We start from the raw sequence: 16,182 nt of genomic DNA, 5'->3' as shown, positions 1-16,182 counted from the left end.
ATCAGCCTGATCTAGCTCTGGTCCATAGCATAGCGTTAGAAGGAGTTCTCATTAACGCTGTGTCGTCGCTACGTTACTTTTCACCCGTTGGCCGCCCACCCCCGGTAGCGCAGCCTCTCGTCTATAGTCAAAATAAAAAATACACAAACAAAGACGGTTTTAAGATGTTGAAAGCCTACTTTCCTTAGTGGGAACACTCTGAGCCCCCCCACCTCACGTCTACAATACGCTTTTGACCAAAATGTAAAATAATCCACCGGATGGAAAAATGTTTTAGTTACTCCACTGCGTCCTTTACAGATCTGGTCAATGGAAAAAATCCATTGACCAGATCTGTAGGGGGCGCAGTGGAGTAGCTAAAACATTTTTCCATCCGGTGAAATGTTTTCTTTTCTGGACAAAACGTGTATTTTAAACGTAAGGTGGGGGGATCAGAGTCTTCCCACTAAGGAAAGTACTCTTTCAACGTCTTAAACCCGTCTTTGTTTTGGTGAGTAGTGAAAGTGTATTATTTATTTACTACAGACGACACGACAGCCTGCGCTACCGGGGGTGTTCAGGCAACGGCTCAAAAGTAACATAGCGTTAAGAGGAGAACTACTTCTAACGCTATGGACGGTCCATAATGGACCAGAGCTATACCCGGCCGATCCATACTCGTTATACAACAGTGTCACTTACAAAAAATAACTGATATACAGGCTAACAAGGCATCGTTTCACGCAGTCACTTGGACTTGTAGATCAGTTGTTGCTGGACTGATACACAGATGTAGGCTACTGGGGGAGGGGGTGGGGTCATAAGCATTAGCCTACTTCTTTATAACGTTATATAACGTATAATAACGTCACATATTATAATGTTTTTTTTCTGTTACACTGGTGCGTTTGGTTTGACATTAATCTCTAAAGCCATTGCAATGTTATTATACAGGAATACTCTAGTTTATTATATACTGTTACTTCCAGGGTTTATTCTGCTGTTGCAAATACAAAATAAATATGGACAAGGGCCCCAACAAATGCCAAAAACGTTATGGTTAAATGGCTCATCTCATGCATATGCATTTATATTGCATGCATATTTATTTTTTCATTTCGCATACGTTTGCTTTGTCAAGATTTTAATTTTTTACATTTTCTGCTCATGTACATTTATATTTTTGTTGTCTTATTTTCTTATATCTTTATGATCTGTTTTTATTACTATTTTTTGTTTCTTTGTTTTTGTTTTGTTTTTAATATATCTTACCTCACCGGCACAAGTCGCACAACAACTATCTGCCATCTTTATAGGAAATAACTATAGGCTACTATGCATATATGTCCTGGTGTGCAAATCAAATAAATCAAATATATCTTAGTATTGAAATGTCTAACAGTCCCTCAGGGGCAGGGCTCAATAGGCTATAGTGTATTTTCTGTTTTCTGTTATTGTGGAGAAAGCTTTTGTTTAAAATAACCGATCGACAAGCTTGTGAGCTTATTGTCGATCTGTTATTTTCAGCGAAAGCTTTCCCCACAATATAGATACTGGGGTTTAAGTGGTTAAAAAAGCATCCCTCTTCACACAGAGCACGGGGGACGCGCGTCCTCCAGCTCCATGCATGAGAGTGGTCCTGATGCTGAGGCTGAGGGGGGCGCGCGTTAGAATGACATCACTTCTCTCCTACGCGATTGGCTGAAGGTCAAATCGTTCCCGAGCCCATAATATAGCGTCAAAAAAAAAGCAAGGCAAAAACATCCCAAGCAAAAAAAGGCATCGGCGTTGAAATAATCTTTATGCTAAAGCTCCTATTTGATTTCAGACATCTTTTGGGGTTGGGTGTTCGTTTTGTTGAGGATGGCCGAGAGCGAGGCGGACACGCCAAGCACGCCGATCGAGTTTGAGAGCAAATACTTCGAGTTCGATGGAGTGCGGCTGCCACCCTTCTGCAGGGGGAAGATGGAGGACATCGCCAACTTCTCCCTCAGAAGTAGTGACATATGGATTGTCACATATCCCAAGTCAGGTAATTAAATGAACGCACACACACACCCACACACACACACACACACACACACACACACACACACACACACACACACACACACACACACACACACACGCTGCACGCATTTAAAGTGTGCAGCAGCGGCGTTATCGATGCAAAAGCTAGATGCATGGAGGAAGATGGAAAAGAACAGAATAGCTCTGGTCATAGCGTCAGAAGGAGTTCTCCTTAAACGCTTTGTCACTTTTCAGCCGTTGTCCGAACACCCCTGGTAGCGCAGGCTGTCGTCTTTAGTAAGAAAATAAAAATACACTTTCGCTACTCACCAAAACAAAGACGGTTTTAAGATGTTGAAAGTCTACTTTCCTTAGTGGAAACACTCGGAGCCCCCCACCTCACGTCTAAAATACACTTTTTGGACAGAATAGAAAACTTCACTCGATGGAAACATGTTTTCGTTATTACACTGCGCCCCTTACAGATCTGGTCGATGGGAGTTTCTATCGACCAGATCTGTAGAGGGCGCAGTGGAATAACTAAAACATTTTTCCATCCGGTTGATTATTTTCTTTTCTGGTCAAAAGGTGTATTTATACGTGAGGTGGGGGGGCTCCGAGTGTTCACACTAGGGAAAGTAGGCTTTCAACATCTTAAAACCGTCTTATTTTTGGTGATTAGCAAAAGTGTATTTATTATTTTTACTACAGACGAGAGCCTGCGCTACCGGGTGTGTGCGGGCAACGGGTGAAAAGTAACATAGCGTTAAGGAGAACTCCTTCTGGCGCTATGGACCAGAGCTACGAATAGCTAGTTATATATCCTAGGTATATTATAAGCTAATTTTCCCTACCCACGCTACAGCACACATTACAATGCCCTGAATCAGGACATTGTAATGTGTGCTGTCTAATCAGGGCCCCTGATTAGAAATGTCCAGGTGTTTGAAATTGTTACATTGTGTTGACTTATAGGCTATACATTGATACACTGTAGCCATATGTTGCAGGCCTGCCTCAGGTAAGAAGTGGACCGAGTTCCGTCGCAAAAACAGACTAATCATGTCAACAACAGGACTAGAATCGATGGCTACAGGATAGGTGGGCACTAGGGACATCTGGGCACCTCTATGTAAAATTGGTTATTTTGTCCAAAATGTTAAACAATTAAATGTCTAAAAAATGGTCTTAAGTATTGTAAAGTTTACATGATGTGAACATGCACGTACATCATTATCAGACTTACATTTATCCTTCAACTTCTTGTTTATGCCCCAGAATTAGTGGATATACAGGTTTTGTAGCAATTATAGAAATATTAGACCTTAATTGTCGAATGTTTAAGGATGTTCACACCCTACTTTACTTTACTTACCATTTTTCAGATTTTTTTTTTTTACATTTTGGACAAAATAGCCAATTTTACATCGAGGTGCCCATATGTCCCTAGTGCCCACCTATCCTATTACTAAATCGGTATGCTTAGCCTATTATAATTATCCTGCATACTTCCTGGACTCAATGGCTATCAGAATCAGATCAGTCCCTGGCCAAACCGCCATGCTCTTTAAAGAGAATAAAGTTTATTCTCTTTAAAGAGCATGGCGGTTTGGCCAGGCGGTTTATTCAATAAACTTTGTGTTTACATGCAACATAGGCTATTGAGCAGCAGCAGCAGCAGCAGACGTATGCGGTGCACCATGCATTACATGCGCACGCACTGATTGATTGTACGTCAAGTGTCATGGGTTGGGTCTGGGTCTGGTCATGTGACGAATAGGTGAGAAACTAAATTAAGCTAGAAAACGTGTTCCCCCTTATTATGTATGCTATGTATCTTTCATTCACTGCTGTTATAATAGAAACCCGAGGTGCAATTAAAGGAGAAGCGGCTTGTTGGGGGGGAGGGGGGGGGAGCTGGGATGAAAGGGGATGCAGCAGAGTAGACACACAGACATGTTTACTGCTTTGATCATAACATGTGAGATGACATACTGTTATATTAGCCTATACCTTTACAAATTATACACGTAACATCTATCTATCGATCGATCGATCGATCTATACATACATACATACATACATTTTTTGTAGGTATGTATGTAATTTCTGGTGCTAAGCTTAGAGGAAGGAAGGAGTTACACTTTTTGATGTTTGTTGGAAGGGCATTCCACATTTTGGTGGTATAGCAGTAGAACGAATTTGACCCCATGTTTGTGCCGAATCTGGGTTGCGTGAGATCATCAGTGAGAGATTATAAACCTACAAGAGCCAATGCTGCATTCTCCTCTAGTGGCCATGGGGTATATAGATTATTAAAGCAGAAATAAGCCTACATTTAATAGTATTTAACCTTCCAACACTGGCAGGTGTTTACTATGAATCTCATTGTGCTAACACTATTAGCACCATAATACCCACAATGTTGTGTGGGCTTGTGCACAGCAGCTTTTCTGTTATATGATACTGGGAGTAAAGTGTAGAGCCAGCTTCTCTTGTGTGTAGTAGTAGTAGTAAACCATAGCAGTTTAAGATTTGGTGCTGTAAGCACTGACGTTTTGCTGGCATGTTCAAAATTTTCGCTGCATCCAGAGAGGTTTAGCACAAGCTAAATGTTTTCGGAAATCTTTGCTTAGCGGTTGATTGGGGTATGATCTCAATATTAATATTGCAATCACAAAGACCAAGGACAGAATAGCGTGAATTTCTAAATACATATATGTATGTTTTTGGTTGGGCAGATATTGTTTTGCAGCAGTCTAACATGGTAACATTTGGTTTATTTAGTTTATAGAGAAACATGTCGAAATGTCTGATCTGAACATTCTCAAATGGCTTCTTTATTTTCCATGACTTCCATCTCCGTGTCTGTCTTGTGTTATTGTTAGTGCCCATCATTTACAGAAACAGTATGTCAGGGATCTTCAACGTTTTTCAGCCCAAGGACCCCCTAGCTGAGAGAGAGATGAAGCAGGGACCCCCCCACTACATATTGAATAAAATTGTGCTGCAGATTACAAATTAGATTTCATAGATAGCTTCATAGACTTGTTTGACATACATGATCTCTTCTATTAATATGTTGGATTCGTGTTAATGTGTAACTTGACCGTTGGCTCTATACTTGGTCTGCTCTTTTTCCCTCTCCATAAATAGCCGATCTGCAAGCTCACAACGCCTCGCAGCGCGTGGAGTTGTGAGCTTGTGGATCTGCTCTTTTCGGCCGAAGTTCAAAAATCCGAGTCTGTCACTCCGTTGCCAAGTGACACAGAGTAAAAGAGAACACATGGCAGTCCACATGGAGGGGACACTGTAGAGCTGCAATCCCATTGGCTCAGGCATGCCAACCGTGGCCAATTGGGATCATTCAGGGATGCATGGCAAATTATGCTTCTTCCTTAAAATAGCAACACATGTTAAGTAAGACTCATTAAAGATTCATGCAACCGACTAAGGCTTCCTTATTAAGATTTATGAGAAATGAAAGTCGATTTGAACAGGTCTGTCTGAGAAACAGAGACAGCCAGAGAGGTGTGGTGTAGAGGTGCATGTTCACAAGACTATGATGACAGCACGGTTATGGCAACTGAGTGTGTTGCCATGAGTTATACACTCAATCATCTCTCTGTATGCAGTACGACCCTGCCATATGCTGGCAAAATATCCTATATAATGAAGGACACACACACACACACACACACACACACACACACACACACACACACACACACACACACACACACACACACACACACAGTGGTCACGCAGTCTGTTGACAAAACACACCATGTATTACATGCATGTATGCACAGCTGAATGCGAACACGCGCACGTACGCACGCACACACATGAATGCGCACACAGTCTGGCCCTGAGCTACTGCACCCATCAGCAGCTGCAGGTTTAATCACTGTCCTCAATGCTGAGGTGAATACATCTTGCCTGAGGTACAAGCTGTGCACGTTTTTTGTGATTACCTCCAAGTGATCATGAATACCATTTAACACAAACTGATGACCCAATAGGACCCCCCCCACACACACACACAAGTACACGTACACGTACACGCGCACACGCACACGCACACGCACACGCACACACACACACACACACACACACACACACACACACACACACAATGTAACCATGTAACAGTATCCATTTTAGCTTTCTAGTAACACGGGTACTATCCTCTTACATGCAGTACTACTATGCTGTAATGTGCTACTGGCTGAGTTCACATGTAAATAATATGCTGGCTTGCATCTTGGTTTCCAGTGTTTCCAGTGCAGATATGAAGCCAGAAACACAGCAGAATGTGCCAATGTAGAGATCAAATGCTCTCTCAGAGGGTGAAAGGGAGCTTACTGGTAGATATAAAGTGTTTGTGTCACGGTTCGAGACTGGGAGGTGTAGGACCCAAGTTCAGGACAGAGGCAGAGGATGGGTATTGGGGTAGAGGCAGGGCAGATCAAATACAAGGGGTTTATTAACTAAAGCAGTGGTTCTCAACCTTTTCAGGCCGACCCCCCACCCTGATAAGCGCTTGGAATTGTAGGAGTTTAGGCATTACAATATTAAATTAAAATAGCTGATCTACAAGCTTGTAGATTGGCTACTTTCACAATTTTTGTCTCTTTCTTATATTATTTGACAATTTGGCCAATGTTTGACCAGTTTTTATAGTAGACTCTAGTTTGTTGATTACTTTTGATGCAGTAATGGTCTTTTTTTCCTTCCTTTTTTGAAGTAGTAAAAAGGTCTTAAAAGTCCTTAAGTTGTCACTCGACTGTCATTTGAGGACACCCCCAAAATAATGCGGGGACCACTGAACTAAAGAACAGGATGGAACAAACACAGGAACACACGACATGTACACTGTGACATATCTTTTTAAACTGATAATGTTTTTGTAAACACAAGGGCATATAAATAGACAAGGACTAACTAGACACAGGTGAACACATCGACAATCAACACTGGGATAGTCTGGGGAACTAAGAGGACACAGGTGGAAACACTGGCAAATCACAGGACTGATTAGACAAGACAGGTATAGATAACTCATGAATACAGGAAACACTAGGAACCATACTACAAAATAAAGTGTAAAGAAAAACTATACTAAGAAACAAGGAATACAACATCACTTCGAAATGAAAGGAACACAATTGAAAATGTAAACACAAATTGAAACTAGGAAATAAGGAACATATGAAAACAGCAGGGAGACAGAAAATGTCACGGATAGTTTCTACTCTGACAGTTTGACTGAGTATAAATTAGGAATTTATACTCAATTTTTAACCGCATTTTACTTCCTGACATCGTATACAGGATAAAATGTATTCTGATTCTGAATAAGGACACCACAGGGAGCATTAGCATGCAACAGAAAGGGAGCATTAGCATGCAACAGAAAAAGCTGAATGAGTGATAAGGCTAGAATACCTCTCAGTATGAACATGACCAAAAGTCAACAGTATGATTATACAACCCTGAGTATGCATTACTTGCAATATTTAACTACGAAAGTTGCAGATACGGGTCCATTTGGTTCCTAACTAACAATCATCGAGCTGGGGACCCCCTGGAACTCTCTCAAGTCCCCACTTTGAGAACCACTGTTCTATTCCATGCTATTCTATTTCATCTTTCTCCTATTAATACACTCTGTCCCTCTGTTCATTCACTTATTACCAGCGGGCACATCACCCCCACCTGTGATTGTGAACAGCTGCACTAGCTTCCTGTTAAGTTCCGCAGCCATCTATTACAAACTTCTCCATCTCACCTACAAATGTCTCAAAGCCCTGGCTCCACAGTACCTTTCAGGACTCCTCCATAAACGTACTATGTCACGGAACCTGCGGTCCACAGACTTGGACCTCCTCTCTATCCCCCAAACAAGCAAGCAAACCTTTAGGGACAGAGCATTCAGTGTGGCTGCCCCCACCCTGTGGAACTCTCTTCCAATGGAGATTCGCCATGCTCCAACACTGGACTCTTTTTAGGCTGCCTTGAAATGACAGCTATTCTCTCAGGCTTATGGCAAATAGTTGTTTGTTGTTTTGTTTGGTTGTTGTTCATTGTTTTTGATATAAAAGCGTCCTTGGGTTCATGAAAGACGCTATATAAATTCAAGCTATTATTATTATTTATTTATTCCCCGTCTTTCTGTCTCGCCTCATAGGTACCAGTCTATTACAGGAGGTGGTGTATCTTGTGAGCCAGGGAGCAGATCCTGATGAGATTGGCCTCATGAACATTGATGAACAGCTGCCTGTCCTGGAGTATCCCCAGCCTGGCCTAGAGATCATACAGGTAATGTTGCTCTTAAGTGTAATTTATTCCTCGCCGCATGCCGGAAAAAAATAATCAAAGCATCACACAGACAACTGTGAAACTTAATCTGCATGCTGAGCCCTCCAACACGGTACACAAACAAGACATCAGCAAATACTGCACTTCTCGTTGTCAAGAAAGGCATGAATGATGTCACATACAAAATAATGTATATGGTTATCAGCTGGAGAGATATCAGCTTTTCTGTGGTGATCATCTTCTATCTCTGCAGGAGCTGACCTCCCCTCGCCTGATCAAAAGCCATCTGCCCTACCGCTTTCTCCCCTCAGCCATGCACAACGGAGAAGCTAAGGTCAGCTCATGGATAATATGGGACATTAGCTGTACAGCTTTGTTCAGCTACAGGCGTTTATTTGATTGATTGATTGATTGATTGAATACTTTATTAGACAGGAATGTAAACAGCACGAGGTACAGTCAGACATTTGAGCTAAAAGGAAAACACAAAAAAGTCCTGGGGACTTGTTTCCATTGTGGTCCTACAGTATGCATGTGTTCAATATGGCAACGTTTTAGCTTTCTGTGGGATGTTGTTGGACGCTATTTATACTTCAGGTTATTACAGTGTAACATAAATCAATGCTGTTTTCTGCAGTTGAAATTAGGTTTTATGAGCTTTGTTGAGAGTGGGCCACGGCAGACACAGTATGATACCATGTAGCTGTTTTTGGAAAATATAATTGTGAATTTTTATTTTTAACTAAAAAAACAAGCATAAACGTAAACAAGCATGAGTGGCCTTCAGTGCAGAACTCACAATAATTGGAGGCAGTGATGTAAAATAACTAAGTACATGTAATGATGAGGTACTTTTACTTTATTGGAGTATTTCTAATTGTCTATACTTTTACTTTTACTCCACTGCATCTCAGAGGCAAATATTGTACTTTTACTCCACTACAATTATTTGAAAACTTTAGTTACTAGTTACTTTGCAGATATAAATGATTACATTATAAACCACTTTAGCCTTATTTTATACCTAGGCTATTTGAAAATAGTCGATCTACAAGCTCACAAGGCATCGCGACACGTTGTGAGCTTGTAGATCTGCTATTTTCAAAATATTTAGTACTTTTACTTTTGGTACTTTGAGTGCATTTTGATACTTTTGTACTTTTACTCAAGTACATTTTGAATTCCAGACTTGTAACAGAGTAGTCCTACTTCTACATTGCAGTATTGATACTTTTACTTAAGTAAAACATTTGAGTACTTTTTCCACCACTGATTGGAGGTGCAAGTTTGTACCGTGACTGCATCGCTATCATGACACGTGTGATATTATTGAGTGATCTAACATGTTGTTGTGTGCTGGGTGTGGTTGCCCTCCAGGTGATCTACATGGCGCGTAACCCCAAGGACCTGGTGGTGTCCTACTACCAATTCCACCGCTCACTCAGGACCATGAGCTACCGCGGAACCTTTCAGGAGTTCGCCCGGCGCTTCATGAACGACAAGCGTAAGTTGTGAGAGGACGGGTGTCCTATGGTGCGACATGGAGAACGAGGATGTGATGACCGTTCGTCTGGTGACATTCAATGAACTTCCTTGCTCTGTCAGGATGGCCCTATACAGCACTGTTTTCCCAGGTCGCGGACCAATTTGAATGGGTCGCGAGTAAATACCCCTTTATTTTTTGGTTGCCTACGTTTTGTTTTTAATAATTATTAATTCCCCCAAATTATTTTTTTAGGGGCTTAATTTTTTTTTTAAATAAATCTTTTTTTTTCAAAAGAATCCCATTTAAAAACTCCATTAATTAGAGGGAAAAATAATTTTAAGAATGAGTGTAAATAGCCGATCTACAAGCTCACAACACGTCGCATCGTGACGTGTTGTGAGCTTGCAGATCGTCTATTTTCACTAGTTTGGGAACCACTGCCCTACAGGATGGCCCCACCGCTTGTCTAACTCTGTCTGTCTGTCAGTCTGTCTGTCTGTCTGTCTGTCACTCACTCTCTCTCTCTCTCTCTCTCTCTCGTAGTGGGATATGGCTCCTGGTTTGAACATGTTCAGGAGTTCTGGGAGCACCGTATGGACTCCAACGTACTCTTCTTAAAATATGAGGACATGTACAAGGTAACTGATGATTTCAATGCTACATCTTTTCCCCTTTCACATTGCCTCCTATCTTTTCCCATAACTTCATGTAAGCCTGTGCAGTGGTAATCTACTGCACAGCGGATGTCATTCATCGTATAAAAATCTACTTGCAAAGACTTTAAACAGTTCTATGCCTATACAGTAGGCCTACTGTAGGTATAGGAAAATAGTCCCTGGAGAAAAGATTGGTTTACGAACATAAATTCATATGTCCATGACTTCTTAACCTCACAGTGATGTCTAGCCATCAGTTATTCATGTAAGTTTGGTAGCATTTCAGGATAGGAGGATATATATTATGGCTGAAGCAGTAGACAATGACGTAAGGTCGTATGGTCCTTTCATATTTTTCTCTGGCTAGATTTTATTTGAATGATTTGTCAATCAGGGCAAGACAGTTGTTAAAAAAAAGAAAAAAGGAAACATGCACGCTCAGCAAACTTTCCCTGCGGATAAACCCCTTGACCATCACCACCTGACTTATCCATATACTACAACAAATAAACTGGGTCCCTCAAAAAGTACAGCCTGTTCCCAGTTCCACAAGCATGACCCTGCATCTTGCACAGTAAAATCTGGGTCCTCATAGTTCCATTTATACATTCAGTTAAATAACACAGTTTTTACTGTGAGGTTACGTGAGAAGTTACGTGACAGCCAGAACTATCAGTCCTCTCTGTAGGGCGTTCCTGTGGAAAACGTCAGCAGTCCCTAGAACAGCTCAAATCAATGTGTCTGTTTACTTTTCCAAAGGTCCCTTTACAGTACGGTACATACATGACCTTATCGTGTTACATATCTTCCCTTATCGTGTTTACAAGCACATTCATGTCCCTCTACTTTATGCATTTCTTAGAAATCAACCAATTTCTCAGGACAGATTTTTGTGGGCTTTTGTTGGATGTTGTGTATATTCTTGCCCCATATGAAAGATGTCCAAGTTAGGAAGAAGAAACACTCAAGAAAAACTGTTTTCTTATACCAATAAGTGGGTCAAGGGTATCAGTTACCTAATAGCTTGTTCCTCTTTTGAGCCTATAGAATAGGCTCAAAAGAGGAACTGTGGCAAATGCATATGGTTAAACACCCACGCAGTAAAATAAATCATGTTTTGTCTATAATACAAGTTTAAAAGCAGAATAAAAATGATGGGGGGGGGGCAGGAAATCAAATCAAAGTAATATTGTGGCCCAACAGGGCAGGAAAGGCCTTTCTGAGCAATTAACCTGATGAACTTTGATGTGTGCTTATACTGTTGCTACTGTAGTTGCTACAAGTTGTTCTTATCAAGTCAGGGAACTCTTTGTTCTTTATTTGTGTTCTTCTCTCTTTATGGAGAAGTGGCGGCTATCTCAGTATTACAGAGAAATGTACAGTATGAGGCACATGTCACTGTTTACATGCTACCTTTTATCCTCTCTCATCATGCCCTTCTCTCCTTTCCTATGCTTTCACCTCCAATTCCCTTCTCTTCTATTCTCTCCTCTCCACTGCAATTTCCTCCTCTCCTCTCCTCTCCTCTCCTCTCCTCTCCTCTCCTCTCCTCCTCTCCACTTTTCCTCTCCTCTCCAGGACCTAGGAACATTGGTGGAGCAACTGGCCAGGTTCCTGGGTGTTTCCTGTGACAAGGCACAGTTGGAGGGCATGGTGGAGAGCTGTAACCAGCTTATTGAGCAATGCTGCAGCTCTGAGGCCCTGTCCATCTGCAGGGGTGAGTGGGGGGAAGAGAGGAGGAGAGACGGAAGAAAGAGACAAAGTCAAAACAGAGAGAAAGAGAGGGCGTCGATCGATAGCAGTAGAAACAAAACGAGCACACTCAGTCCATTTAAATACAATGTGCCGGGTGCATGGCTCAAGAAGACTCACAATATGACAAGAACGCGTTTAATCCTAGATACACGGTGAGGAAGGCCTGACGCTGAAACTCGTCCATGTATGCCCGTGCCTTCATTAAAAGGTACCAGAAGGACTTCGGAGTGCTGGCTATTCTTTTCATATTGAGGGTGTTGATAGCACCCTGTTGCAATTGCATTCTAAGAAAGCTTCTCCAACTCCCAGAGTCATGGAGATGGAGAGAAAAACAAACATCATGCTCTTTAAAAAAATGCAAAAAAGATAAGACATCGCAAAGGTCAATGGCAACAAAACTCAACAAGCCAACAGTTGGGGGTTGGTTTTGGGGGTGGGGAGTGAGGGGGGTTGCAGATATCACTGGGTTTATGGGAGTTATCATAGGACATTGACCTATACACACCATGACCATGGGCCATTAGTAGGACAATGCTTTGTACAGAGAACAGAGCACATTGACTGGTAAGTTGATATGGTCCAAATACCCCAGCCCCCATTCAAACCTCAGCTCCTCCTATCATATAGTACATCGTCTGGGCTAAAAATAAGAGTGAGCACAATGCAGGATATGCAGGATCACTGACAATGAATATTGTATACCCTAACCACAGACAGGAAAGGGAGGGAGCGAGAGCCCTGAGACAGAAGCAAACAGCATATAATTAAATTCACCCGGTGCATTTAAAGATACAGGCAAGGAGGTGGTTTTCCATGAGCAAAATTCTTTATGTGATTATAACTCTTGATGCTGGTTTGGTTTTACAAGAACAGTGTGTGCCTGAGTACCTCTAACCTTGAATGTGATTTATTTTCTACATGCCTAGACGCTTACATAAACCCATACGTTTTTATACTGCTGAGTGCAGATTGTATATTACTGCTCATGTTCAGTGCCCTAGATTTCTAACCTGTATTGTGCCTAACTCTGTATTTAACGCTTCAATGAGTTAGAAAATAATGTTTTACTCCGTCCTGGGATGTAAGACAATTCTGTCTGATAAATTCTGACGTAAACAGACCATTGATTAGAATATGATTATGAGACGATTGTATTGTAAGAGACAATAGCTAATAACTAACTGTAATGTTTGGGGTAGGCTAGTGTAGAAGAATGATGTGTATTTATCAGATAAAGTCAATTGTATCTCTCTCAGAATAATAACAGCACCACCATGTGGCTAAATATTGTACAGTCCAGGAGCCAGTAGGTTTGTAGTGTGTGTGTGTGTGTGTGTGTGTGTGGCATAATCATAAACATAGTCACTCCAAATAGTTGAACTGATTTAGTTCATTGAAATATCCACTGAGCTCAGGGACAGGGTATCAACTGGTTGCTCTTGTCTTTGAGTTGTAACTTCTAACATTTGCACATTTTCATTAAAGAATACGCATATAAGAGTGGTGAAAGACGTTTCAGCAACTATTTATGTTTAATTGTGGGAGTTACTGTGGAATTTAAAGCTTATTTACATGCAAAGAAGTTTGTGCTGATTGGGATGTATAAAGATGACTAGTACTCATGGCAGTGTACACTGGTTTTACACCTCAATATCTTAGAAGTAGGCCTGTGGTATTTTATCCATCTCTTGTTTTACAAATCTCCTTTTTCTTTCTTGTTTTAATTTTCACATAAAACCAGTCATGGTCAATCAATTATAATTTCTTTGTTGATCTTACTTCATCCCTGTTATGATTTCTTTTTTTGTATAATTTCATCCTGTTTTGCATTTGTTTTTCTCATGTGACCTTTCTTTTAGTGCATGGGAGCCTTCCCTCTGGTCTTGTATAGAGCTAATACGCAGCTCAGAGCTGACAGTTCCAGACAGACACGCTCTGTCTTGTACATGTCATAAGAGGTGAGTCACAGATAAGTCAGCCTGCGTGTGAAACAATTAACTTTTACATCTCAGGCAGGCATTTAGCTAACACATTTGTCCATATGGTAACTGAATTCTGATTCATACTTTGCCGTATGCCAATGTCACTCGCCGAAAATAGATGATCTACAAGCTCAAAATGCGTCACATTGTGACGCAGTGCTTGTAGATCAGCTATATTCAGTGAGCGACACCGTCATGTGACAGAGTAGCCTAATACATTAAGCAAGTGAGTGATCATGTAGAAGTTCAGATCTTGCCCAAACCTCGATACTTCTATAAGGCACATGGTTGCTGTTGATAGAGACACTGGATGTTTTGGGGTTGACCAGACATAGGATAATCACTAGGCCTAACCACTAGGCCAGCACAGTGGAAGGACAATTTTCAGAGGATTATAATGATCAAGGATTATCTTCAATAATTCAAAATTAAGTCACTGAAATGCAGACACACACACAGAGGTTTGTGGTCATTTTCAGATTTTTCCCATTGAGTCGTTCCGATCGTAACTCACTACCCCTTGTGTGTGTGTGTGTGTGTGTGTGTGTGTGTGTGTGTGTGTGTGTGTGTGTGTGTGTGTGTGTGTGTGTGTGTGTGTGTGTGTGTGTGTGTGTGCTTCTCCCTGCCAGGTCGTGTGGGTCTGTGGAAGGACATCTTCTCTGTGTCAATGAATGACAAGTTTGATGCTGTGTACAGACAGAAGATGGGAAAGTCTGACCTGACCTTTGACTTTGGCCTGTGAGGAGGGATGGACTCCACCGACCGACCTCAACACAGTCGATACCGCACACGTCCTGCCAAACCACCCCTTCCCAACCGACCCGCAGACACAAACACGTTCGCCTCCGTTTGTCGGCCCACCAACAGCCCTGACGATCAGTCGATCGACATCTCAATCGGAAGAATCGACGTTCGGCCCGTCGACGCCACCATAAACAAAGACTTACAGTACAGACCAGTTGCAGCCTCTGTCTACGCGGATCAATGTCAGCAAGTCACTGTAATCGCACACCCATGGACGGGTCAGTTGAGAGAAATCAATATTGTGCTTTATCAATCTCCTGCAAATTTCTCAAACGATACTTACTGTATACCAAACCTCCCTCAAACCCCTACCTCCGCAGTATGTACCCACCACTGCGTATGTGTATGTATTGTACTGTATATATTGAGCGCTTTAGCAAGTCCTATAAGCAGCAGTGGCTCCAGGAAAGTACATGGTGGGTGACTGTGTACTATGTGGTGGGGCCAAACCTGTGCAGAGCACGCTTGTTGTCACGCCTAATTCAACTCAGAAGTACGCTAAGGGGTACAACACATGATTTAGCTCATGGCCGCTTAAGTGTTCAGTTGGATGAATGTTTGGGTGATTTTCCCTCATAACGCATCGTTCGGATACTGTCGAATTCTCCGCTGTCATTGTCATCAATGCTTGTCACTAGACTTTTGTGTGTGAGCTGTGTCTGTGAGTGCATGCGTCTGTGTGCGTGCGTGCGTGGTGGGTGTGTGTGTGTGTGTGCGTGCGTGTGCTAAAGCATGCACATGAGCTTGCCATCGCTGACCGTGAGGCATACCATCACAGTGAACCCTACATCACCACTGCCGTCTCCAGCGGTTCATGTTTTTCAGGTCAATCTGTCTCTACCCCCTCCTCCACCCCTCATCCACCCCAAAGAACTGTCACATTTCAGCTCAGAGGTTTTCCTTCGGAGAGAGAGGAGTTTTGCTTACTACCAGCATCATCTGTATTACAACACCTTGTTACATCAGCCACACTATATGTATTCTTCTCACAGACACTCTTTCAACACAGCATTTGTGAGCCTCAAATATACTTTGTCGTATGACGGTGCCGCTCTCCAAAAATGTTACTTGAAAATCAGTTGCTTTCGGCGAGAGGTGCCATCATACAATGCGGTATATCACTTGGGCTTTACAAAACCCAGTATAAGGAGAGAGTTGCATCATTTTTCACCTATAGCAGAACATC

General features: G+C 41.9%; 1 protein-coding gene across 1 annotated transcript; it reads left to right on the top strand.

Moving 5' to 3' along the window:
• Positions 1 to 1,842: 1,842 nt before the first annotated feature.
• Positions 1,843 to 14,934, top strand: sult4a1 (sulfotransferase family 4A, member 1; the record flags this gene model as incomplete). The annotated part of the gene is made up of 7 exons (XM_084049778.1): positions 1,843 to 2,011; positions 8,183 to 8,313; positions 8,567 to 8,647; positions 9,691 to 9,817; positions 10,343 to 10,437; positions 12,034 to 12,172; positions 14,822 to 14,934. 7 exons carry the CDS (start codon positions 1,843 to 1,845, stop codon positions 14,932 to 14,934), a joined length of 855 nt encoding a protein of 284 aa, XP_083905904.1.
• Between the last annotated feature and the right edge of the window lie 1,248 nt (positions 14,935 to 16,182).

The sequence above is a fragment of the Gymnoscopelus microlampas genome (assembly GCF_963454915.1).
Source record: "Gymnoscopelus microlampas genome assembly, chromosome: 23".
NCBI lineage: Eukaryota > Metazoa > Chordata > Actinopteri > Myctophiformes > Myctophidae > Gymnoscopelus > Gymnoscopelus microlampas.
This window is presented reverse-complemented; position numbering and strand designations above follow the sequence as displayed.